General features: G+C 37.4%; 1 protein-coding gene across 1 annotated transcript; it reads left to right on the top strand.

Moving 5' to 3' along the window:
- Positions 1–125: 125 nt before the first annotated feature.
- uggt1 (UDP-glucose glycoprotein glucosyltransferase 1) lies at positions 126–27560 on the top strand. Its single transcript, XM_024278589.2, has 40 exons — positions 126–401; positions 1714–1846; positions 2106–2185; positions 2463–2593; positions 2675–2787; positions 2862–3036; positions 5618–5714; positions 5789–5867; positions 6006–6106; positions 9066–9165; positions 9245–9305; positions 11508–11599; positions 13341–13491; positions 13737–13856; positions 13937–14022; positions 14310–14445; positions 14527–14658; positions 14769–14933; positions 15567–15687; positions 17335–17433; positions 17733–17827; positions 18106–18312; positions 18858–18989; positions 19072–19202; positions 19269–19364; positions 19555–19657; positions 19765–19844; positions 21095–21284; positions 21639–21797; positions 21871–21956; positions 22029–22113; positions 22994–23082; positions 23313–23417; positions 23555–23639; positions 23729–23911; positions 23995–24155; positions 24241–24355; positions 24477–24593; positions 25271–25415; positions 25510–27560. The coding sequence occupies exons 2-40, from the start codon at positions 1722–1724 to the stop codon at positions 25527–25529; spliced, it is 4548 nt and encodes a 1515-aa protein (XP_024134357.1). The 5' UTR covers positions 126–401; positions 1714–1721; the 3' UTR covers positions 25530–27560.
- The last annotated feature ends 272 nt before the right edge of the window (positions 27561–27832 follow it).

Here is a 27832-nt window from a genome sequence, read left to right as displayed (position 1 = left end):
TAGTTGTAAAAAATTAAAACGGCAATTATAAATAATTTTTTTTTTTACACTTTTTTTTCAAGAAATGTTTTACTTTCAATGAAAAAAATGATAAAAAATCTACATTGGTCCACAATTTTGATCAGGCAGCGTCGGCATACCTACCGAGGATGACAGGAGGACCCTTCCAGGCTCGGCGTATCACGGAAGCTACCGAGCCGGCTTTGCTATTAGGAAGAATTGTATTAGTTTATTTCTGCAGTTTAACCTCAAATGTTTTAACTTAATATTGATGCAATTGTTTTCATAGAAACCATGACATCTATTGTCTTATAGTAAAGAAAAGGACCTTAAATATCTTCATTCTTTAGCAGACTCAGTTAGCTAGCACCTGCGGTTGTGAAACTAGCGGCAACACTCAGGTAACGTTAGCTCATTTCGAATTCAAATTTATGACTTATTAGAATACGTATTAAAGCTTTAAACATCACTTGGACTTCTTCTGCTGCTATGGATTATTGTTTTTTAGTTTGGTTTGGATTAATACTTAAATGACAGCTGCTACGACTAAACAGTCCGGATGTTTAGACTGAATGCTTATTGGATAGAGAATCCACGCTCAACTTTTCTATTGGACCCTTTTGTTTACTATAAGAAAGCACTACATATGCAAAGCATCGTTTTGGTTGTAAAGTATCTGAAATGTCTTTGAAGTGATAATGATTTCCCGGTTTCTCTTCATTTTCTTTGAAATGTTTGGTGTAAAATGATAAATGGAAGATGTCTTGAAATAGAATTAGATTTGTAGACCCGCCCTGGGTATTTGTTCCCTTAGAAATCTTGAACAATCTTAGAAATCCTGAAGTTCTGAGGAAAAAAAGTATATATAAAACATCGAAAAGACTAAAGAAGTATTTGTGTAGGGGGAATGGATGATAAAAGAAAAGGGCTTTTGTTTTGCCATGCTGCGGTTGCAGAGTAGTAAGCAACAAAAAACAAGTAGAAAAAAAAAAGATAATTTGGAGTATAATTTAAACAAATAAAGAACAATGAGTGTGCTGATAAGTTTAAAAAACGAATCATAAAAATAAAAAAGATCAGATACATTGTTGCTTTTTGTCCTCACTTATATCACAAGAAAGGTGTCATGAAAGAACACATAAATAAATAAATAAAATTATTAATGGCGGTAGTAGAAAGATAACCTGTTTTTTAAATTTTTTTTATTTAAGATTAAAGTCTTGTTATTTACTTTTCTTGTTGTGGACAAAAAAGCTTTCCTTTTGCAGCTAAGCTAGCCCTATTTGTTCAGACTTGCCGTGTCAATAAAGTTACTGTATTTCTTTTAGCTTTATGGTTGTGCAATAATCTTCCTTTGCTGATATATTTGTGTTTCTATGTAGAAATTCACATTGTTGATATTGTAATAGACTTATCAATCAATGGCAAAGGAAATTTTTATTTACTTTTTGATACCATAGTTTTTAAAACGTGTTGCATTTCATATATACTTCCATGTTCCAACGTTGTTTTGGGTTATGTCTAAATGACTTAGTTGGTTCACTTTTGATGAAAAAAACTCATATATTGAAGGGGGGCCAAAGAAAGGAGCCATCACTCCCTAAAGTAATTGTTCATGCGGCAAAAGTCTTTGTTGAACTCATTAGCATACATTGTATATTTTTTATTAATAAATCCCTACTGATCTGTCTGTCAATTCCCTCCCTGGTTTAGGTTTGAGGATGTGGCTCTGCTGTGTCCTGCTGCTCTCGTTGCTGTCTGCTGTTTCTGGGGCTTCAGACTCAAAGGCAATCACAACCACGCTTACAACCAAATGGGCAAATACTCCACTGCTTCTTGAAGCCAGGTGTGACCTTGTTCTACGTATACTAGTGTCCTGTTTTGACTGTACTTAGTGTAATTTGTGTAACGCTTTGTGAGTTAATTAATGTTCAAAGACCAATTAAGTTGTGACCTTTAACGAGAGAACAAGGTTCTAATTGCTTTACAGCGGTAGATTTTGTTCCTTGACTCTCATTTTCTGACTTTGGAAATTGAAAACTGCAAATTTTAATCTGCATTTTCTGCTTTTGACACTGACACGCTTGCTTTCTCCTTGCCCTCAGTGAGTTTCTGGCTGAGGAGAGCCAGGAGAAGTTCTGGGATTTTGTGGAAGCCAATCAAAACATTGAAGGAGAGCATGATGGTAAATTGGACTCTGACACCCAGGTTTCACTTTCGATCTGTGCTGAGAGCAGCTGCGTTAATGATGCGTGCGCTGTGTCCTGGCGGTAATTACAGAGTCTGTGCACCCGTGCATGGAGCTGAACGTTATAATTTCATTTCTATCAAACCGTGACAGCTTTGCTTCTGTAAAAGTATCAAATGAAAGTTTTAATTAGAAAAGGAAAGTATTGCTTGATATTATAAGCCATCAGGATGTTTTGACTCATGCCTTGTGGGGTTTTTTATTTTGGACACAGATACAGATCTGGCCTACTATGAGCTGATTGTGAAGAAAGCTGGTGCCTTGCTCAGCTCCGTCCAGTTGAACATGCTGAAGTTTGCCCTCTCACTGAGAGCGTACTCTTCCACAGTACATTCCCTCCAGCAGGTAACCGGAGGATCACTTGAAACATCTTATTTGCCTCATTAACCATCATTTTAATTGCATAACTCATGATCATATTTGTAGATTGCTTCTACCGAGCCTCCTCCTTCTGGCTGCTCAGCTTTTATCAGCGTCCATGGAGAGAAGACATGCGATGTAGAAAAGTTGGATTCACTGTTAAAAACTGCGTCTGAAAGGTAAAAACAACGCAAATATGCACATGCATCAAGTAATTAGTGAGACTTGAGCGTAAAATCATTTTTTCTTTTAGACCAAAGCCATACTTATTCAAAGGAGATCATAGATACCCCGGATCAAATCCAGACGCTCCCGTTGTCATCCTCTACGCTCAGATGGGAAAATCCGATTTCCAGGAGTTTCATCGAGTCTTAACATCAAAAGTCAACGAAGGCTCGGCCACATATGTGCTCCGTCATTATCTGCTTGTAAGTGTTTCTCATACAAGAGCTTTAGATAAAATCTTTCCACACAACCTGAAAAAATGTGAAGTTATTCAACAAAAATATGCTTCTGAACAGTCTATTCTAAAATCTCATCAAGTTTTTGTTTTATTAAAGAAGAAAACTTCTTGTTTAAAACTTTGTGAGTGGACACAGGTGTTACAGATAACTAAAATATTAACTTCCAAGGGGAAATTATACGTTTAATATTTGATGCTTACTGTACAGAAAGTCTCATACTTGAGTTTTTATTAATATTTAACAAATTAAATAAATTAACTTTGAATGACTTGATCATTTAAATGTTAGCTAATTTATATTTCATCAAATCTAGCAATCTAATATAATGTAATAATATCTAATCCAATATATTTAGAGTTTTTGTCATTAACCGAACTCTGAATTGTTCTACATTTTAAATCAAATCAAAACAGAAAACTTGTTATTGATTGTTACATTTTAGATGGCTGTTAGTTTTTTGTGTGAATTACAAAATTTTACAGCATTGTTTTTTAATTTGAGCTTTATTAAAAAAATGGTTAAAGAACAAACATCAAGTGATGGTGCTTTACACATTAAAAATGGCAAAAATACTGGAAACAAGTTGAGTTTTTTGTTCCATAAAATTACAGACAGAAAACACACCAAATATTTAAAAAAATGTAGATTATTAGAGTAAAAATAAATCTATTGAATAAAGCTTTTTAGAATTGTAATAATTTTGGTGTAAAAGTACGCAGAGACTAAACATTTCACACCAAAACATGCAGCTTCAGAAGAGCAGGACCTGAAAGCTGAACATCCTGCAGCTGATTCTGGACCTGAGGGTCTTTGAATGTTTAGTGATGATGCAATGATGAGGAGATGAAGTGTTATTTGATGTGGTGTGGAGTGAGATGATTGAGAGCTTTAGAAGTCACAAGGAGAATTTGAATTAGATTTCTGTGCAGAGGCAAAAAAAAAACAGGTGATGTTCTACTTCTTACGGACCAGTGCTGCTGGAGTTTTGGTTAAGTAGAAGTATATATGTATATCTAATTAGATTTTTCTTATATTTTTACTTATTTTTCCAAAACCAACACACACTAATACAAATGTCTACATACATTTACAGTCTCCCTATATGTATACAAAACCTGAGAAATTTCTTACAAAGATTGAAATTGATAGGGATATGTGAGAGGGGTAAATCAAGCAAACATCAGTCATGTAAGGGTTCTGCCATCCCAAGGAACTTGAACCTTTTTGGAAATTCCAGCTGGATCCACAAATCCATAAGGATATCATCATTACCATTTCCCTTTAAGCCTTTTCATTGGTAGGATTTTGAAAATTCAAAGGTTTCTCTTTAATCCAGGTAATTAAAATTCATTTTTGTGCTATTAATAATCGCATACAAAGTAATTTATACTTAATTTTATCGGATAATTTGTCTGAAGGTCCAACTATATTTCTATCTATCATACAGTGTTTCCCAGTGATCTTTTACTTATGATTATTCAGTTTTTTCCAAAAATAAGAAAAACTTGTAATTTTATTAAAACATATTTTTCGCAGGGCAGAAGGAGCTCATTAGAAATTTGCCTCTGGGTTGTTGGTGAGACTATTGGGGTGTAAGTTGGAAGATATCCCAACATACCTTTGTTTACACTCTCCTTTTAGCTTACAGCTCCTCACATCCCTACACTAACATTAGCGTAGCAAAAAAAAAAAAAAAAAACAGCGAGCAATATCAGAGCTATGCAGCCGTACAGTTTAGAGCCACATGGGAGCTCAGACGAGGAAAGTTCAGACGTTAATGGATCTATTTGTCTACAAATGGAGCAGGGAGACTTTCACCCACTCATTGCAGTTGCTGTATCACAAACCTGAGCTTTTTCAAACCTTGGATTTTCATCTACCTCTGATCCAACACATTTTGAATGAAGAAATACTCAGAAACACAGTTTTAATCTTAAATTCTGTTATATATATCCTCAATCAACTGAAAAATGCTACAAGAACATGTTAAAAACACATTTTTCAATTACTTTTACATCTTTAGACTGGCACTAGTGTCACTCAAAGAAAGCCAGATTTCTGGTTTTCATGCTGTCTTTTTCTTTTCTTTTTTTTGTTTTGCTCCATCTAATTATGCGTAAATATTCCCAGTAGCTGTCTGGTGGACAGTAAGTTTTTGACCATGACTCTGCATATCTCTGAAGGTGATGAGCTGACAGCTTCTCCATCGCTTAGCAACCAACAGCTGGCACTGATCATTGAATGTTGTCACTAAATCAGCCTGCACATGTGTTTCTGTTGTAGGTAAAAGACGTTGATAGACCTTTTTACAACAATCTAAGCTTTGTTAAACACAGATGTGGAAAATTAGACAGCAACGTGGTTACTGTCACACTCCATGAACTCCTGTTGAATCCTTGTTTTTTTTTTTTTTATATATTTAAGCCTTTCTTTAATTTAAGCCTCAAGTCGCTTGTCAAGACGCATCAAGGGATATGACACACTTGCATTAAAGAAGAGGATGACATGTCTCTTTTCTTACATTCCTCTTCTTTTTTTTCTCCAGAACTCCAATGGAAAGAAAGTCCATCTGTCTGGATACGGAGTGGAATTGGCCATCAAGAGCCAGGAGTACAAAGCAAAGGATGACACACAAGTCCAAGGTGAACAAACTCACAGGAATACTCTCTTAACACACACTTTGTTGTTGTTCTCACATGAGTTTTGGGTTGTTTAGGGGAGGAGGTGAACGCCACAGTGATCGGAGACAAGGATCCAGTAGACGAAGTCCAGGGATTCCTGTTTGGAAAACTCAAGTTAGTGACTTTATGTTAGCTGGATCATTAAAATCTCATTATATATCACATCTTTTCTTTCCTGATGTGCAACTAACTACATCAATCAGTTCATTTCACGTCTTCTTTAGTCCATCTTTCGCTGCTGTTTCTCTCCAGAACTCTTTATCCAGAGCTGAAGGAGCAGCTGAAAGAACTGAGGAAGCATTTGGTAGAAAGCACCAATGAAATGGCTCCTCTGAAAGTCTGGCAAATGCAAGGTAGGCCTCCCTCCAAGCCACATTCCCCCTCTATCCATGTGCAAATTTTTTGCTCTTTCCCTGTGATTGACTAGATTTGTCGGTACAAACAAACAAATGGCGGCGGGAAGTATTTGCTTGTGGTATTACAAATATGTTCAACAGACCAAAGCAAACACTTCAGAATTGACAGAGGCAGCATGTCGACAGGCTGGCAGCTGTAAACTGTGAGGCTGTGTTCTCTTTCAGTTAATTCCTACAGACTTCTTTTTTTTTTTGAGTCACATTTATGAAATCAGGGCTACGAATGCTGTGAATGCTTGAAATGATTTCTGTGTGCCATCAAAAACCTGACAAAAATAAGAAATGCAGTGTTCTAACCTTCATAACAACCAGCTTAGATGGACTTGTGAACACTTTGAAGTCAGAAATTCAAGAGTTGTCTATATTTTAAAGTATGAAATATATGAATTTACTGTCCTTGCAGATTTTGATGCAAACATGCAGATAAATAAATGATAAAAAAATAGGCAGGCAAAAAATAGAAAGGTAAAATAGGTAAAAATAGTACAAATAATAGCTAATAACACTAATAAGTAACAGTTTATCAGACATTAGTGCAATTCTTAAAAGTTAAATACAAATCCATTCTGGGGGCTTAGCAGATTTTAGCCTCCTTTTCTTAAGAGTATCTTTTTTTTCTTTTTTATAACTTACTGTATTCATTTATCTTTATAGCAGTTTTTTGGGGCAATGCTTGATATCCATCTTTTTAGTACAACCCAGCCTCCTTTTTTACAGATATATTTTTGATTATATTACAGAATAATTTCACAATAAACCTAACCTGTCTAAAAATTCTCAATTCTAAGTGGTAAAGGTTGTCTTTTTTTTACTCCAAAAGACCACAAAATTTGAGATCTAACCATTTTTTAACAAAAGAGACAAAAATAAACTTAATTCAGTCTTATTTATATAGCCCAATATCATTATACAGTTTTCTCAATGGGCTTCACACCGGTAACTGTACAAAAACTTGAAATCACTCAAAATAAAAAACAATAAGTGGTTGCTAAACTAAACCGACTAAGCTAAACTGGGTATCCCTCGCTTTAGATCCTCCTCGATAGGGAAAAAGTGATTTCAGTAAGAATTGTGGGTTTGTCCTTCTTTAACTGAGGGGCACCAACACTTTTGTCTACGTCTGTATGTGCTAAATGTACATTTGTGTGTTAAAAATTTCATTTTGTGATTATTTGCAGATAATAAATGGTCAGAAAATAGTGTAATTTTTTTTTAAAATCACGATTAATTGCGATTAATTTTTTCCCAGGTTTGCGATTAATTGGTTATTTTTTAAAATTGATTAATCGGAATCCTCTGCGGCGAGGATTAGCCCTTAGCCCCTAAAAAAAACTATTTTGGACACCCCTACCCCTTTAAATTCCCCTACAGTTGGAGGGGTAGGGAGAAGCTGGAGGGGTAAAAATTCGGATTTGGCCATAAAATGGCAAAAAAAACAGGCGAAGCTCCAAAGAACTTTGAAGGATTTATTCCAATAAGATAACTCTTATTTTGTTTGTTTTAGATAAAATATGTCAAAGCTAAAAACTTTTTAAAAACCTTCATAATAAATTTTAAATGACAACAATGCAAATGGGGGGTCTGTTTTATTCCTAAGTCATAAACTTGCCAGTGACGTGAGGGACTACTAAACTATCGATGCAGAATCCGCATTATGTGAGCTACTAATGGTTTGTTTTTGAAACACAATAGCTGCAAACAGAATATTTATCAGGATAATACACTTAGTTTTGAACAAAATAAATACTACTGATATACACCATCACTATTTCTATTTTTCCTGGTATGAACCACTGAAGGAAAGCAAAGTCTTTTTAGAGATGAATAAAGAATTATTGAGTTCATCTTAATTGCAAACTCACAGTTTCTAAAAGCCTGAAGTGAATCATGAAGTGTGGTCAGGATGTGAGCCTGCAGCTGCTTTGATTGAGCTGAAGAAAGGATGTGAGGTGATGAGGGGGCCGAGCTCGACTGTCAGACTGACATGCCTGCGCCTGTCTTTATCTTCCAACCCACTGGGGCTCATTAGCTCAGCCTGTTTACAAAGAGAGGGGGACCTCAAGGGGCTGATAATCACACAGGCTACAACACCATTACAGGGATGCTCGCTGCATCGAATTAATCCTCACTGCATCTTTTCTTTTCTTAGAAACTCTGCTTCTTTGTGCGTTTTACGTGTGTTTATGTGTCGGTGGGTATATACTGCATGTAAACCTCTAATGAGGAAAAGCTGCACCTTTAGGTTTGATTCTTTGCCCTTTTATGCATTCAAATCCTTACACATTCTTGGAATTATTTCATGTCTTCCAGAGCTTTGTGAACACAAATAATTGTTGAAACCGCAGCACTCCCTCTTGTTTACCTCTTCTACTTTCTACACCCAACTTCTTTGAGATTTCAGATGTTTGGAAGAACAATAAGTAGCCTAAACTTTAACTATCTTGTTTGGAATCATTTCTCATTTAGGATATATCATTTTTACGTTGCTTTTACAACATTTTTACTGCTTTGGGATTGTAAACTTTAGCCCGCATTTTTAATTGCGCCTTCAGTGTTTTCATGCTTAAGGATAATTTTAATTAGGATGTGAAGACAAGCATGATAACTTGAAAAAATTATCTTATTAATATGGTAATTTTCTTGAATTATGATTATTTTAGTCATGGATGTCCATATGGAAGTGTTTTAACAGCAGTTAGATGAATTGCCATGACATTTCTAAACTTTAAATTGACTTTAAGCCTTATAATATTCAGACATCACAGTTAAAATGTGTCCAGAAAGCTCCTAAAAAATGATGATAGTGAAGAAAATGCATCTTTGTTTCTCTTTTTTTATCAGTTTCTTTAGTTTTATCCTCAATTTTTATTTTATTCCTGTCATTTTTCCTTTGCAGATCTGAGTTTCCAGACTGCTGCTCGCATTCTTGCAGCTCCTGCAGTCGATGCTCTCAATGTGATGAAAGACCTTAGTCAGAACTTCCCCACCAAAGCCAGGTAGAAGAAGGAAGAAGCAGAAATGAAAAAACCTTTCCGGATTTCAAACCTAAAAGCCTCTTTGCTTCTTTTGTCGCAGGTCTATCACTAAAACAGTGGTCAGCTCTGAAATCCGCAAAGAAATCATCGAAAACCAGAAGGTAAATGTTTGTCTCGTCATCCTTCTTATTTCAATATGTTTAAATTTCTCTTTATTTAATGTTTAAATCAGTAAATCATGGCTTTTTATGTCCAATAGAAAACATAAAAGTAAAATCCTAAGGATGCAAAGCACATATTTATTTTTAAACGTCTGTTTATATTTCTGGTATATGAATATCTTATTGATTTTAAAGCTTTTTAAAAGTTTTCTTTCTTTTACAAAAAGGCTAATGATCACAGTCGGTCCTCTACATCCCACATCAACACTTTCCGTCACCAGTAATTGGAAGAGACTCTTCAAAAGCAGAGCGGCTTACATTCCTTCAAATGTGTTCTTGGATAACACGTCTGTACAGTGCTGCCGAACACAAACTCACAACTGCAGTGATTACTTTTAGATGAACATTCAAACTCACCGTGGGTTTTATGTTTATGTCCGTTTGTATTTGTAGCCTTAAAATCGTACATTTTTTGGTGGTATCAGGGTCATAAATATTTAGGAGTTAAATGTCCTTGTTAGCCAGTGAATGACAGCAGCACAGCAAACATGTGTCACCTCTGGACACTTCATTAGATGAAAACCCAGTCCAATGAAAATCTCTTTTTAACGTGTTCTTGTAGCACTTTTCTCATTGTAGAGGACCTGTATAAAAGATGAAAACTACATTTTTGAATATTTCTTAATTCAAATCACATTGGATCAGAAAACCGGATGCTTGAAAAAGCTTGGACTAATGACGGCGGTCCTGAAATGGCGGTGCCAAAGTGTCCTCTCCCTCTGCGCACATCCTGGCCCGCTCACACTTTATTGTGCCAGTTTCAACATTTATGCTGTAGAGAATTGCAATTCTGGCTCAAAACTGTACGATAGGATTGATCCAATATTTCTTGTTGCTATTTTTTAAATGTCATTTTTCCTTCTTTTCTTTTATGGAAAGAAAGCTGGTGCAGGAGACAGAATGAAGGCTTTTAGGAGCATAGATCCACTAATAAGTAAAAAAAAAATAGTCAAAAAAACAATGTGGAGTGTTGTCGTCTGCTGTTTTTTTGTTAACCACAAATAAAGAGATTTAAAACAGGTAAAGTTTCAGTGTCTCAGTGCAAGGAAAGGAAGAGAGGGACACTACAGTATATTTTCTTTATCTCGTTATCAAGAGAATACGGTAAAAAAAAAAAAAAAAAAGTAGGGCAGGCTGTTTTCAGCCTCGGCATAACTCTGTGTTATTTTTGATTTTTTTAATCCCAACTGTCCGTATCTCTTTTCTTTTATGATATGACGACTTCTTATTTAGCTCTTCCCCTCCTGTTGGCGGGATGTTCTGGCAGTCGAGACTCGTTTGGATTTGGACATTAATCAATGTAAAGAACGGCGTAATTGCAGGCCGAGCACGAGCACAGCTCTTCTGGCTTCATCCTTTAGGGACATTTCTCAAAATGAGAACTCCAGTTTCTGTTTTTATTGGTTTCTCTGTGTGAAAAATTGTAAACAACATCAGACTGCAGAAGCATTTCAGCTTTGACAATGGCTTTGACTTTGCCTCGCTAATGATGAAACGGATGATTACCCCTTTTTGTTGTTGAGCCCTGCTTTTTAACACCCCCCCCACCCCTCGAAGCTGCGCTGCGTTATCTTGCGGCCAGCGTGGGTTCAGACAGACATCCTAATTACTAAAGCGGTGGTTCATTCAGCAGGTGTGCTGGATCCCACAGCGGAAATGATTATTGATTGAAGCCGTTTGGACAACAGCACTTCTTCCTCTCATATGCATGCAGACACACACAGCTAAGTGGGATGAGCAATATTTGTGTTAATCATGTCTTGTTGTAATTGCTGTGTCTGGAGTATGATTAATCGGATGTCTTTGTCTTTCTGTAATGAGATTTGACTGTGCCAGGATGACTCTGTTTTCGCCCATGCAGACAAACTCGGTGACACACACTTTCTCTAATAATTAGATCTGTTTAGCGAGGACTCTGATTGCTCCAAACAGACCGACTTTGAACGGAGCCGGCAGCGCTTGTTTGAAACTGTCAACCTGCCTCGTTACGTCTTTCTGTTGACTGCTGCCTTCAGTTTTCCAGCATAATTGACTGTGCGACGGGAGGCTGCACTGTGTGGTGGTTCTGAACTGTGTTGTACGGAGGAGCTTTTATCTTTGATGACAACAGGCCTCAGTCATTTGGCTTTTTTCTATCCACAGTTCTTCAAAGGAAATCTGGGGCTGCAGCCAGGGGACTCAGTTCTGTTCATCAATGGACTTCATATAGATCTGGAAGCACAAGATATCTTTAGGTAAACACACAAGAACCAAGGCTACATTCAGCCCAGTTCCCTCAAGTGGAATTAGCCTTTATTCTTTAATCATACTAAAGTACTTCCAGGAGTCAAATGAAGAACTATAATTCAGTTTCTTGATATTCCATATGGTTTGATGCAAATGTTTAACACGTTAAAAGTGTTGCTGTTGAGGCAAAAGCTTTTGCTTGGTTCCTGCATCGTGTTTGAGGCTAAATCAGGGGCGGAGCTAGAACTTTTTTATGGGCAGAAGACTCTGGAAGGGAGGCAAATGAGATCAACATAGAGGAAGGCCATTACAAATGAAAGGATCAAAAATACATATATATAAAAAGAAGATTGTAGGGGGGAATCCATTTGGCAATATTTCGTTTGGCGATACTTGTGTCGATTTGAAATGCTGACAAGACTGTTTAATTAATTCTTTATTAACGTCCTTCAGCGACTTAATTTTGTTTTCCACCTAAATCCCCAACTGAGCCTCTTTATGCAACTCTACACCAAATGAAAACTAAAAAAAGATCTTGTGGAAAAAACATTTTGTATTGTTTTTTTAAATTTTATTTTCTAAGTAAAAGACAAAAAATGTAAAAACAAAAGAAAAAGGAAAAAAAGACATTAAAAAATATATTTTGTGTTAAATATTCAGCCTCACGATTTTGTTTTTATGAGACATGTACTGCTTCACTAAGATGTGTACCGAATGGAAACTCTGTGCTATGTTGCTGCCAGTATCAGTATACAGTTGCGGTAAATAATACTGTGATCATTAAATAAGATGAATTTTACAACTTTATTACAATGAAATACATTATTATTCAGTTTTTTCTAAGTCATACTCTTTAAAAAAGAAAAATTGTTCTGGTACATATCGTGATACTTATCAGGGGTACGTATTGTATCGCCAGACACTTTCCAATACACATCTCTAGAAGCTTATATTGAGAAATGTTTTATCTCCGTCAATAATGAGACTCTAAAAATTAAGCTGGAATTCCACTGTTTAAGGTTCACGTGTTTGCACATGGAAGAATTTTCTTCAAAACTCCTAAATATTAATAAATGAATGGACTAGATTAGTAAAATAAAAAAAGTATGTTAGTAATGTTATTATTGTTATTATATTTAATTATATTGAAGTCATTCAATTAACAAAATTTCTAGAAAGGTCCAATTAGGAACAAGTAGATGAGTTTTCTGATCAGGTGTCTGGTTAGTAGTTCATTAAAACGTCAAAACTGTTATGTATTGGACTTTTTATCGTTTATTTTACGATTTTTGCATCTAAAACTTAAATAAGTACAATTATTTTTAATGATTTTAGTACATTTGTCGATGAAAAGTTACAATTAAGTGTTTAGTTTCATGTCATTCAACAGAAAATGTTTCTTATCAAACAATACAGTAAATTTTGTACAATTATCAGCAAAGAAACTTAAAGAATTCCTAAAAATCTGAAATTTAAAGGTTATTAAAATCCTTCTAGCCGTCACCAACATCAAGCACAGCACTCTTTGTTACCGTCACCAATGTGAAGCCACTGGTATGGAGGACACCTTTTATAAGGCCTTAAGTATATAGTTTCTGATTTACTTATATTTTGTGTTTTTTAAGGCGTTGACATTTGGACTTTGAGTCTGTATTAAAATTCTATTCTATTATTTAACTGTCTTAATTACAGTTCAATGAAATTGAGATTCATTTGCACACGGACTGACCTCTGCTGTGTTTCCTGCAGCGTGTTTGACGTGCTGCGCAGTGAAGCGCGTGTCATGGAGGGTCTGCGCTCGCTGCTCATCGAGACGCCCTACATCCACGATATCTTAAAGCTCAACGTCCAGCCCGCTGACTCCGACTACGCCGTCGACATCCGCAACCCCGCCATCTCTGTAAGAGCACACTCATCTCTGACAAAAGATTCGAGACTTTAAGAAATCTTACCAAGTAAAGTTCTGTATTCATATTTTTTTTTACTTGTAAAAAGATTTTTTTCCAGTATAAATTTTCTTTCTTAGAGAAACTTTAGAAGTTTTAGCTTCTAAATTAAATCTGCTTTAGAGTTACCAGGACTCTGAAGCTGGTAATTTGGTTGCCATGACTTCACTATACAACCTTTTTTTCTTTTCTTTTTTAGTGGATCAACAACTTGGAGACAGACCACAGGTACAGTTCTTGGCCCTACAATGTCCAGGAGCTGCTCAGACCCACTTTTCCTGGAGTCATCAGGCAGATACGCAGAAACTTTCATAATCTGGTAACTTTGTTGGCTCATAATCCCCAGCATAATCTAACAAATTGGAATCCTTAAAGTATCAACAAATGTCTTTGTTTTAGGTGATCATTTTGGACCCAACTCATGAGAACACTGCAGAACTGCTAAGTGTGGCTGAGATGTTTTACTCCAACAGCATCCCTCTCAGGTGGGTGTTGCATCATCTATGTTAGTCTCAGTGTTTGTTATGGAGCCACACAGTCTAAATGAGTAAAATTGATTTTTTTGTATTGGATGTTATGTATATTTCACGGTTTAACAGTTGAAAAAAACATTAAAATGAGGTGTTGCAGCTCAATGAAACATAAAGTTAAAATGTACTTTAGTGTTGGAGCAAGATGGGAAAAAAAACGATTTCTGTGAAGCATTTTAAATGGATGCTGATGACTCTGAACTTCAGCTGGTTTTCAAAAGCTAAACGGATCTCTGCTTTAGGATTGGGCTGGTGTTCGTTGTGTCCGATGAAGACGACGTCGACGGCATGCAGGACGCAGGAGTGGCACTCGTCAGAGCCTACAACTACATCAGCGAAGAGGTGGACAGCCAGGCTGCCTTTGATGGCGTCATCTCGGTGAGAAAATCGAAGAATTCTGTAAGAATATAGTGACTATCCAGGGATGGGACTTCACTGCATTTAAATGGTTCTCATCAGATGTTTAACCGAGTGCCAGCTGGTGGAAAGTTGAGCGTTGGTGATGTAGTTAAGGTGCTGGAGAAGAGGTTTCCCTATGTGGAGGTCAGCAGCATCCTGGGTGCAGATTCCAGCTACGACAATAACAGAAAGGTGAGTCTGAAGGAGAGAACAATATCGTTGATTCTCTTCTGAATTTGTCATCTTTAAGCCTTTTTTTTTAAAAACCAATTGTAAAAATGCACATGTTTTATTTTTTTCAGGAAGGGCGAGCGTACTACCAGCAGACGGGCGTGGGCCCGCTGCCTGTAGTCATGTACAATGGCATACCGTACAAAAAGGAACAGCTGGACCCGGATGAGCTGGAGACCGTCACCATGCAGAAAATCCTGGAGACCACCTCCGTATACCAGAGAGCCGTCTACCTGGTCAGTTAAAACTCCTACACGTTTACTACATGCTAAATCATTACATCATAAAGACAGTATAACCTCATTAGAGTCATCTGAACTCAGATTATATCATAATTAATAAGATGTTGCCTGAAGTTTTTGACTTTTTGTGCAGAACTATCTATATTCACATTACGTTCTTTAATTAAAAATTAAGCTAAATATAGCAATGCTATAAATATAAAGATATACATTGGAAATCCTGTAAGTATATAATTAAAATAAAGTAGCTATACTTTATTTTAATTATGTAGATCAGAGGTTCCCATTTGTAGTTAAACAATATTCATAAGAAAAACTGTATATGAATAATGTCTAAAATGAAACATATTAATTACAGAGAAAACTTTTTATTTATTAAAATCCCTCCCTGGATTCCACTGATGAACTCATCTGCTCTTTACTGCAGAATTCTCTTTATTTTAGCCTAAAATCCAAACTTATAAACTTTAAAAAGTCTACTTTAAGAATCATTGACATTTGAGAACTTTCAAAACTGTTCTTTAAGCTCCGTAGAGAAAGACCTCCTCCATCACTGTCAGCTCCGCGCTCAGCCAAAACATGTCCTCCTTGCTTCTGTAGTGAAATTAATTTTCCTTTCGCCTGTAGGGGGAGCTGGCTACAGACCACGACGTTGTGGACTTCATCATGAATCAACCCAACGTGGTTCCTCGCATCAACCCCAGGGTGCTGTCCACCAGCAGAACATACCTGGACCTGTCTGATACCAGTGAGCTCACCATCCTGGCATTATATATTTCTTTATCATACATTTTTTATTCTTAATGCAAACTGCAAACCAATATATAAATATTTTTAAATAATTCATTTATATGCTATTGCTGGAAATCAGTACTTGAACACTCGTCTATCAGCTAGATGCTGACCCTGTTAGTCTGCCTATAAATAGTCCATCTCCACTTATTATCCTAAATTAGAAGCACCTGTTTGATGTCATTAGCTCCATAGACATCTCTCCACCCCATACAATCAACTACTAACATAGCAAAGACCAATGAGCTGTCTAAAGACACCAGAGACATAATTGTAGACCTCTACAAGGCTGGAAATGGCTACGGGGGACCTCACTGATCTCAAGAAAGGTGAGGAATTACATGGGAGGAGCTGGTCAATGACCTGAAAAGAGCTGGGACCACCGTTTCCAAGGTTACTGTTGGTAATACACTAAGACGTCATGGTTTGAAACCATGTAGGTTCCCCTGTTAAAATCAGCACATGTCCAGACCAATTCCAGATCCAGAGGACTCGTAGGAGAAAGTCATGTGATCAGATGAGACCAAAATAGAACTTTTTGGTCTTAATTCCACTTGCAGTGTATTGAGGAAGAAGAATGATGAACAGCTACTACTGTGAACCATGAGGGTGGTAGCATGATAATGTGGGGGTATTTTTGTTCACATGAGACAAGATGACTGCACCGTGTTAAGAATAAGATGACTGGGGCCACGTATTGCAGTCAGTCAGGATGGGTCGTGGCTGGGTCTTCCAACGGTGACCTGAAGCAAACAGCCAGGATAACAATAAACTGGCTCCTTAAGCATATCCAGGCTCTGGAGTTGCCTAGCCAGTCTCCAGACATAAACCCAAAAGAACATTTTTGGAGGGAACTCAAACTCCGTGTTTGTCAGCATCAACCTAGAAGCCTGACTGATCTAGAGAAGATCTGTGTGGGGGAGTGGGCCGGAATCCAATTAAAACTACAGGAAACGTTTGATCAAATATTAACGTTGATTTTTCTCAGGTGTTCAAATATTTATTTGCAGCAGTAGTATACAAATGAATCATTTAAAAAATGATACAATGTGATATCCAGTTTTTTTTTTAACTATTATTTCTCACAGTGGACATGTACTTAAGATGAAAATTTCCCAAATCACAGGGTGTTCAAATACTAATGTGCCTCACTGTACATAAGTATCCTGGCTGCAGAAAAGCTGTGCAGCTGTTTGATAAAATGAAGGTTAATTGTTATTAATGCTGTAAAGACTACAACATTTGCTTCTTTATGGTCATGTACTCATGTTTTTAAATGTTTTTTTTAAATGTTTATGAGTCTCTATAAAAATACTGGCAGCTTTTTAATAGCACCAACAATGAGCAGAAAAAGGGTTCATGTATCTCAGTTCATGTTGTCATCAAACTTGTTTTTTCATGAAAACATGCAGCCTTTGTTATTATTTTAACAGCATCTTTATATCTTAATTGTCTGTAGAAGGAATACTTAAGTTTGGCTCATTTTCCATTGAGTTGGTTAAGATTTATTTTACTCTTTTGGACTTTTTTTCAGATTAGAATAATAGAAGTGTATATTCATAAATCAAACTGTTTCATATCATTTTTCTTTTTCATTTTCCAGATAACTTCTTTATAGATGACTACGCTCGTTTCTCGACGCTGAGCTCAAAGAAGAAGAGTGCCGCTGTCGCCAACAGCATGAACTACATGACTAAGAAAGGTGAAGTGAGGATAAAAACGTTTACATTTTTAAATCTCATGGTAATCTAAATGTTTTTCTTTAAAAAAATCAAAGTATTGTAGTACTATCAGTTTAAATGTTATATTCTTATTTGTTTATTGTGCAGTTTCTGAGCGTTAAAATCACATTTAGTCAATTTTAGGGTGTTAGAGCTGATAGAAATGCACTAACATAAACAGCGCTCGTTTGCTGAAACACTGATGAATTTCACATGAAAGCAGTCTGTTGCTGTAAATCCCATTTTTTACTTTTGTTTTGCTTCTTTCTCTTAATGACAGATGATGGATACATCCGTCCTGTCACCTTCTGGGTGGTCGGAGACTTCGACAAGCCTTCAGGACGCCAACTCCTCTACGATGCAATCAGGCACATGGTGAGAAAAAAAACTTTATTTCTCAACTCTTATGTTGACAGAAATGTGACTGTTTAAAAGCTTTTTAAACAGATTTCTGACCAGGCTTGTGAAACCCAGTTGTTTATTGGTTAATTTGATATTCTGGAAAAAGTGAACCAAAGCCATGAAAGAAATATTTGTTTAATGGTTTGCGAAATGTCAAAAAATAAATAAAGAATAGAGTTCCCCAAAACTGTAATTAATTGCAGTCCAGTTGTAGCTTTTATTGTGTTTCTCTCTGACCTGCTTCAAAACAGAAAACCAGCAATAATGTCCGTCTGGGGATGATCAACAACCCGTCAGCCAATCCCTCTGCAGAGACGAGTCGTGTGACGCGGTCCATCTGGGCCGCCATGCAGACGCAGTCGGCAAATAACGCCAAGAACTTCATCACCAAGATGGCAAAGGAGGAGACCGCCGCTGCGCTCCAGAGGGGCGTCGACATCGCAGACTTCAGTGTTGGGGTGAATAGAGACACAGTTTTTACCCTTCTGAGAGGATTATTTTAAAATTCTATGGCCGCAGAAAAATGTACAAGCAAGGAAAGAACTTTTGTAAGCTCACCATGCGAACACCATTCAAAATAAATCGAAAAACTTCTAATTCCTACATTTTATTCCCCAGTAACTTCCCAATGATGCTCACAGAGTTAGGAGGCGATAGTTTAAATTCCCTTGGAGGAATTTAAATTTGTAGCTGGTACTAAAGATTAGTGCTGGGCGATATGACGATACATATCATGTGGGTGATAAAAATTGTCTTTTCTATATGATCTATATGATTTTGAGCCCCATAGGAGATTTTAAACCCATTCATTTTTTGATGGTTTCTCCCGCTGTGATGTCATCATTCTTTAGAGGGGGTTGTTCACTATTCCCAAAATTCATTTTCGCCAGGTACTCAAAGAAGCGAAAAGAAAGAGGAGTTACAAAAACAATACTGTGCATGCAGTCCAGGCCTGCTGCAGCCCATAATCATGTTTTTTCTTCAATCATTTTTTCTTGATCAGGGGATGGATTTACCGCTCTTCAAAAGTGCATACGACAGTCCCAAGTTTGACTTCCTGCTCTCCCACGCCGCCTACTGCAGAGACGTTCTCAAACTGAGGAGAGGCCAGAGGGCGGTCATCAGCAACGGAAGAGTGAGACCGTCATCCGATTTTTGGTTGTTTTTCTGAAGATTGTTTTCAAAAATTCACGTATTCCTGCGTCTTCACTCCACAGGTGATTGGTCCGCTGGAAGAGGAGGAAGTGTTCAACCAGGATGACTTCCTGCTTCTGGAGAACATAATCCTGAAAACGTCTGGAGAGCGCATCAAAAGCAAAGTCACGCACTTTGGGATTGAGGAGGACAGGTATGCTCCTGGTTGTTTCCTCCTCATAGATGACCTGCTGTGGGCTAACGCGGCGTCTCTCTTCAGGGCCAGCGATCTCGTGATGAAGGTGGACGCTCTGCTCTCCTCTCAGCCTAAGGGAGAAGCTCGGGTAGAATACGGCTTTGCCGATGACCGCCACAGGTATTGCTTTGAATATTTTTATAGATATCGAGCTGCTTTAGAGAAACAATGCAGGTTCACTTCCACTCCTGCTATGAAACTGAAGTCAGAAGAAAAAGTCAAATCATTAAAGTCAATGTTATTCTGTGCAGAGCGGGGCATTTCTTTTTGTTTTACTGCACTCATGTATTGATTTGTTTCTCCTTGGCAGTGCTGTGAAGATCCGCCCCAAAGAGGGAGACATTTACTTTGATGTTGTTGCAGTGGTGGATCCAGTAACAAGGGATGCTCAGAAACTGGCTCCACTTCTGCTGGTGGGTCGCCCACCGTCTCTTTGTCAATGAAGAGAGTTTTCTTTCTTCTCGTCCATATAAAGTCACTCTGGTTCTAACTTTTCATGTTTTTTTATTTTTTTTTGTAGGTTCTGAAACAGCTGGTTAACGTCAACTTACGAGTCTTCATGAACTGTCAATCAAAGCTGTCAGATATGCCCCTAAAAAGGTGAGGAATGCTCCTCAACCACACCTGACATATGGCTGTTATTGCACATTATTCCTGTTTAATTGCTAAGTAACAATTTTAATCAAAACTGATTTAGAAAATGGATTTAGCTCCAAACTTGTTTTTTCACTTAAAAAATTTCAGCAGCAACACAAAATTAATTTAAGTAATAAAATAAAAAATGAATGTCAATTTTTAAAATGTCATGGATAAACACTTAAGGAGCAACCAGAATCTTAATCACAAATACTTGATTTTCAGTAAATGTGACTTTGCAGAAAAGGAGACTTTAAATTGGTTTATTTTCAGATTTTGGACTTAGAAATTCACTATCTAGTGCACATACGTGTCACAGGATTTTATGCTAATCATTTTCAGCAATAAATATTCTCAGATTATTGTGTTTAGTCTGATGAAGATCCTCTAAGAATATGAAGCTCAAAAACTGGCTGATAGAGGTTAAGCTTAAAAGGAAGGATGTAGCATTTCTGTCATGATCGTTATAATCCCCGAGACTGCTGGGAAATAAAAAGAGACTTTATGTCCTAATTTGTTATTTGGGATTAAGATAAATCACATTTCAGTGAAACAGTAGCAGATATTAAGGTTCACCTCATCCCTTAAAATGTTCAGCAAAGACTAATTTCCTTAATCGTTTTGTAATAAAATTTAGCTTCCAGTTTCTCTTAACTTTAATGGTCAAGTTTATCTTCATCAGTAAAATATCTGCTGCTGGTTTAAGCTTTATTTGTTTACTAGATCTCGTGTAGAAAGTATTAAAATTTAATTTAATTTTTTTCTTAACCCATAATTCTCCGACTTTTAAGGCGTGATGGATAAGTACAACTAGTATTTTCAAAATGTAATATTAACCGTGAATCCACTGTTTGAGCAACTTTATTAGCAGCATCCTCGCAACGTTAAGCAACATATAATGCATTATTATTGTGTTGTGTGGAAACAAGTGTCACATTAAATCCATATTTGGAGTAAAGACTCCTGGTTTTTGTCTGCTAAATTTAGATGGCTTTTATTTTGAAGTTGAAGGCCTTTCTCCTGTTTCCTTTTCTGCCAAAAAAAAAAAAAGCGTTTCTAAATATGTTTGATTTTTGTTAAGTTCTTTCACAGTCAGATGGCAAATAAAACATGTAAAAATGTCGACCCGGTACCAACTGTCCCACGGACCGTCACTGGTTTCCATCCTGGGAGTTGGGGACCACTGAGCTAACGCCTTCACGCCACATTTCCAGCTTCTACCGTTACGTGTTGGAGCCAGAGGTGGCGTTCAAGGCGGACAGCAGTTTCTCCTCCGGCCCTATGGCCACGTTCCTGGACATGCCTCAGTCTCCGCTCTTCACCTTAAACCTTCACACCCCCGAGAACTGGATGGTGGAGTCCGTTCGCACCCGCTACGACCTGGACAACATCTACATGCAAGAGGTGAACAGTCATCAACATTTGTCATTTTCCGCATTCTCTGACAAATTTATTCCAGCTAACTGTAAATATACTAAATAAAAATGTCTAAAGGAGTGTTTTAGCACTAACTTTACATCATATAACCTCCACATGAAATTCTGTGTTTTTCTTTACCTTTTATCTCTACTGACATTTTCTTAACCTCTTGTTCCTCCCAACAGTCTAAAAAACTCTTTTTGTCTGTGAAAGTTCAAGGTTTCTCCTGCTGTCTTTACGTCTCCTGGTGGTTTAGAAAGCGTCTTCTGTCTGTACGGCGCCCTAACAACCCTTCTTTCTGATGATAAGCTGCACTTTGCTTGGCCTCTGCGCTCACAGGTGGAGAACATCGTGGCAGCAGAGTACGAGTTGGAGCATCTTCTGTTGGAAGGCCATTGTTTTGACGTGAGCTCAGGCCAGCCTCCTCGTGGCCTCCAGTTCACTCTGGGAACCGCCTCCGAGCCCGTCATCGTGGACACAATCGTCATGGCAAATCTGGTGAATAGTCACTTTTTTATCTGAAAATTACAATTTTCTGTCTAGTTTTTATGATCTATTTCTTTCTCTGTAGGGTTACTTTCAGCTGAAAGCCAATCCTGGCGCCTGGATGCTGAAACTAAGAAAAGGGCGCTCTGATGAAATCTACAAGATTTACAGGTAAAGGATTTTTCTGCCGTCGTTTTGTAGCTTCTTTCGTGCTGGTCTCATTTCCTGTGCTTCGCTCTGCAGTCACGATGGCACAGACTCCCCCACTGACTCTGATGACATCATAGTGGTGCTGAACAATTTCAAGAGTAGAATCATTAAAGTCAAGGTCAGTTCTCGTGGGTGTTGTCATGACGACCACTCCTGTTGTTTTTTTTCTCAGTAAATGTATGTCCACACAGCAATCTACTATAAACTTGAAAGAGCTAAAGGCTGACTCTATCAAGGCAGCTTTACATGTGATTAAAAAAATGAAGTTTGTCATTATTTGATCACATTTTTAAGCTTCAATTTATTAATAAATTCAAATGAAATCATGAACTAATTAAGTATAACACAAATGTACAGATTTTTAAGTGTGTAATTTTTAGACTAAAGCTTTATTCTGATAAAAACATCTCAAATCAGTCATATTACTGTTTGTCCACTAGGTGTCGCCAAAATCAAACGTTTTTCTGATGATGGAGGACATGTACAAAGAAAACTAAGATTGAAATAGCATTTCTGGGAATGTCTTTATTCAAATTATTGGGAATCCGGAGCAGACGAAAGAGGAGCTTATTTGTTAGGTAGAAATAAGCTCCCATCTCTTTAGACAACTAGATCTATGTACGTCTTTGTTTTCCTCTTCCAAGCTGGCTCTAAACTGTGCGGCTGGATACCTCCGATACTGTTGTTGCACAGATAATGTTATGTTTGGAATGTGAAGGGCCGTAAGCTAAGCTAGCAGGAGAGCATGAAAAACAGAAACCATGTCCCAGAAAACAAATGTTTTTTTTTTTTTTATTTTGGCTAAAAATGTCACAATCATAATTAAAAGCTGACTGGGAACGATTTTACAGTAGATCAAAATATAATCGGAGTAGGACTTTAACAGCCAAAATGTTTCCATTTCAAAATGAAAAAAAAACTGTTTTTACTAAAAAAAAAAAAAATTATTACATTAAATTTCGGTTGTTTGCTTTCCTAACTTGTTTGTTGATGATTAGGTCCAAAAGAAACCGGATAAGTTCAATGAGGAGCTTCTGAGTGATGGAACAGAGGAAGATGACACGGGGTTCTGGAAGTCTTTAGCCAGGTGTGTCCTAGAAAGATGTTTTAATAATGGGATTTTTCTTTTATTAAAACCAGGTGCTTTTATTCTCTTTCTTTTAAATAGAAATGTCATATATTGTGTTTGCTTTGTCTTTTTTTGTAAAAGCTGTCATCTAATGATGCAAACTGTTATTTTCATAGTTCTTTTTCCAAAAATCCCCAAAATCATGGAATAAAATGTGATGAAATCCTGGTTTTAATTGTGTCTTTCAGAGGTTTTACAGGTGGAGGAAAGCCAGAGGAGCCAAAGCAGGAGAAGGACGACGTGATCAACATTTTCTCTGTAGCTTCGGGGCATCTGTATGAGAGATTCCTCAGGTGAGGCTCCGCATTCTCCAAAACCTTCCACCTGACATCCCGGCCTCGTCTGTACAAAAACTTTATTGATCGTGCTGGTCGCTTGTTCCACGTCCTGTTCAAAGCATTATTTTCATTCTGTTCTGCTTCCCTCTCAGGATTATGATGCTGTCTGTTCTGAAAAACACCAAAACTCCTGTCAAGTTCTGGTTCCTGAAGAACTATCTGTCCCCAACCTTTAAGGTAGGACTTTTTCCCCCCTTTTGTTTAACAACAATAGAAAACAGTCATGAAATTCTCTTGTGTGGTTTTGTTTGCATTTGACCTCACAGGAGTTCATCCCACACATGGCAAAGCAATATGGTTTCCAGTACGAGCTGGTCCAGTACAACTGGCCCCGCTGGCTGCACCAGCAGACGGAGAAGCAGAGAATTATTTGGGGTTATAAGATCCTCTTCCTGGACGTGCTGTTCCCGCTGGCTGTCGATAAGATCCTCTTCGTAGATGCTGACCAGGTTTGTTCGTAGGAATCTGAGCACAGAGACTAATGAATTTGTGTGAGTGAACCTCATGAGCCGCACTAACTTCTGATCTCCAGATTGTGCGCACCGACCTGAAGGAGCTGCGTGACTTTGACCTGGAGGGCGCTCCGTACGGCTACACTCCGTTCTGCGAGAGCCGCCGGGAGATGGACGGCTATCGCTTCTGGAAGTCCGGCTACTGGGCGAGCCACCTCGCCGGGCGCAAATACCACATCAGGCACGTGCAGCTCACCAACTCACTCTTGCTGTTGTGTCGTAGCACCTTTACTTGATGGTTTATTCTTCGCCGTGTGCCTCTGCAGTGCCCTGTATGTGGTGGACCTGAAGAAGTTCAGGAAGATCGCCGCTGGAGACCGACTCAGAGGACAGTACCAAGGCCTCAGCCAGGACCCCAACAGCCTGTCCAACCTGGACCAGGTGTGTCTCCTTCAACTTCTCATGACTGTTGTGATCAACATACATCGTTTTGTTCCAGAATTAAGGAGCTCTGTGAGGACTCTGTGCATCATTATGTAACAGCTGCTCTGTCTTTCCTCAGGATCTTCCCAACAACATGATCCACCAAGTTCCCATCAAGTCTCTGCCTCAGGAGTGGCTGTGGTGTGAGACCTGGTGTGACGACAGCTCCAAGAAGAAAGCAAAGACGATAGATCTGGTGAGTGTGATGTGTGACAGCCAGTTTGACTGGAAAAAATAACTTATTACGGTTTGTCTTTAATTCTTCTTTAGTTTCATTTTTTTAACATTTCATTTTGATTTATGGAAATGACTTTAAAATTTCCCTTTTTACAGAAATCAAATGATGAAGTTTGTTCATCATTTCAATCAAAAGATATTTGGAATAAAGGGAGAATTGATATTTTGTACTAATCATAAGACATTTATTAGTATATGGATATTAAATTAACATTAGCATCATCTAATCAATGGTGTCTCATAGTGTTTTAATTTTTCAACATTCCAATTTGATTTCTAGAAATACTTTTTTTTTATGTGATTTGCACTTCAAGGCCACCGTACTTCATACATCCATCCAGTTTTGCAGCACTTTGAGTATTGAAATTGCAGAGCATCCAAACACCCACTAGAGGTTAATGTAAAGAACTAAACTAAAGCTATTAAATCTAAAAAATAAAATGCGTAAAATGGACAAAATAAAATTAAATAGATATAATATAAAAATAAATATAGCGTAAAGGTATTAGAAAACCTGACCAAGTTAATGAAACAAAAATTAAACAAAAAAGCAAATTGTACCAATAGATCAAACTAATCTGATGCTTTATTTGTCAGACTAAACTTTTTTATTTTGTATTTCTTACCCGACATCAGTGCAACAACCCGATGACCAAGGAGCCCAAACTCCAGGCTGCAGTGAGGATCGTGGCGGAATGGACCGACTACGACCAAGAGATCAAACGTCTGCAGACGAGGATGCAGGAGGGAGCAAACCACACAGGGAAGCAGCAGAGTACAGGTACCCAGCACTCACTCAGAGCAGCAGAGCTGCAGCACACCTGTGTCCTCACACCTGTGTCCTCACACCTGTGTTTTGGCTGTCCCTCTGTCAGACGTCCACTCAGAGCTGTGAGGGTCGCTGCGACGGGCCAATGAGGCGACTCTGTTTAAAGAGTCAACAGGAGGATCCTCGTGTGCCTCTGGACTGCTGACACAATCGCCACAAACCAGAACTGATAAACACTTTTTTTTTTTTTTTTTGTGGGAGTAAAGCTTTTATTTTGAAGTATTTTTTTTTGTTTGTTTGTTTGGTTCCGTAACTGATTGTCGGACTTTTTCTTTAGTTTTTTTTTTTCTGTGGTTGAAGCACAAGAGGAGAATTTTACAAAAATGTCCTGATATGTTTCCAACTTCTGATTTTAGGAGGCCAAAAAAAACATCTGCTTGAACACTGGAAGAAGCGTAAAAATGTTTGCTTATTGGTACAAAATCTGCAGAATGATTGATTGTTTTGGTGCAAAGATTTTCAGAGAATGCATGTGAACGCACTGGTATGAGTTGTAACTGTTGTCATCCTGTGGCTGGAAATCCAAATTTGGACTTCTTCACATCTTTTTTACTTTTATTTCACAAAACACAAAAGGGAGCCATTAATGTCTGACTTTGCAAACACAAGTTTTCATTGTAATATTCCTGGGATTGTAATCATCGTCCTGTTTAGGCTGTCTTGGATATTTTTGTTTTAAAAAAAGAATACTCAAAGTCTTTAGCTCTGGGAGTTTTTACTTTACAAGTTTCATTTTTTCCTCTGCATTTCCAAACATACTTAAATTCAACTTCTTTCCATCACTGCCTCTAAAACTGTTCCATGCAATTTGCTGCCTGTCCGCCAGGGGGCAGCATAAACAAATTAAATTCACACATTTTTTAGAGCTTTTTGTACCAATTTTTGTTGAACAATATTTATTGTAAAATTCCCATTAAAGGGCTTATATTATAAAAAACTAACTTTTTAGTGTATTATAACTAGTGCTGTCAATTGAATTAACAAATTAATCAGATTAATCACACTTTTTACAAGGTAAATTTTATGACAATTGGTGGCTTTTGAACAAAAACAGTCCAGATTTAATTGTTTTTCTTCATTTTGTTGTCAAAAATTTAGAAATTTATCAAGTGTTAACCAGAAGTGTAAGATAAGCAGAACTCTAAAGACTTTTATGTCTACAGTATTACTCAAAGAAAACTCTAAGTTGCTGATATAGTCAAAAACCAAACATTGTTTCTGCTCCTGTAATGAACTTATACCATGGTCTGTGTGAATACTAGATTCTGATTGGCTGCTGGATATGTGTCTGTGATAAAAATGAAAGAAGTTCCAGTCACATAGCCCAAAATCTTATGTATCACTGCGCAGGCTTCTTTAAAACAAACATTTCCATATTTTGGACAAAAACGAGCAGAACTTTCTCAGTGAACTTGTGCTTTATTTAACCCAGGGGTGTCAAACATGTTAAATCCGGCCCAGTCATGAAGAGAAAAGAAATACATAAGCATGTTGGAAAAAAAAGAAGTGAAAAGCAATCTAAAGCAAAAAAAAAATAGCAAGAATGAAGTACTAAAAACTGAATATTTCTTTCTTTCTTTTGAAAGTGGCCATGTTATAAGTGGGATAATACCTGATGAAGTGTTTTAACGCATGCTGTGGAAGCCTGAACTGAGGTTGCTTCGTGAAGCATTTATAATTTGCTTTAATAGATATTAACACATTCATTTTTTTAATCGTGTGCAGTAATGTTGTCACCCAAAAACAAGCCCAAAGTGGAATTTTTGTTTCATTAGTGCATCTCTGAGTTTTCCTCTAAAACCCTGCTCTCCCAATTCACAAAAAGATTGTAACATCATAAAGTGATGAACAGCCCCTTCAAGGAAGAGTCAGCGCTGCCAGCTCCGCCCCCTGGCTAACAGACACACCCACTTTCTCCATGCAGCTATGTTTTCATTTTATTTGCACGTCCATATTTACAAGAGTGGGCGAAGAAGACACGCTGACAAGGCCGGATCAATGACGGCGTCGTGAAATGGGCGTCACCCATAAGGAGTGAAAGGCGGAGCCTAAGTGATAATTCTGAATAAGAGAATGAGCTGCAAAAAAAAAAAAAAACTCAGAAAATGTGTTCTTTAGTGTTCCAAAAGTAATATATATAAGTAAAAGTAGTCTGGAAGGTTTCAGACTTTTATTGTGATCCATTTGAAAAAAGGTTTTACAAAAGGTAACATTCAATTTTTACACCAATTCATTAAAAAAAAAAAAAAGTAAAATCACTTAAAATAAGGTTTGATACAACAAATTCTGTTAACTAAGTAATGGCTTCTATAAACATGGTGAAAACAAGATAATATACATGTAAATGAATGCTACAGACGAGAACAAAC

The sequence above is a fragment of the Oryzias melastigma genome, linkage group LG22, assembly GCF_002922805.2.
Source record: "Oryzias melastigma strain HK-1 linkage group LG22, ASM292280v2, whole genome shotgun sequence".
Taxonomy (NCBI): domain Eukaryota; kingdom Metazoa; phylum Chordata; class Actinopteri; order Beloniformes; family Adrianichthyidae; genus Oryzias; species Oryzias melastigma.
The sequence above is the reverse complement of the archived record's forward strand: the minus strand, read 5'-3'. Positions and strand labels throughout refer to the sequence as shown.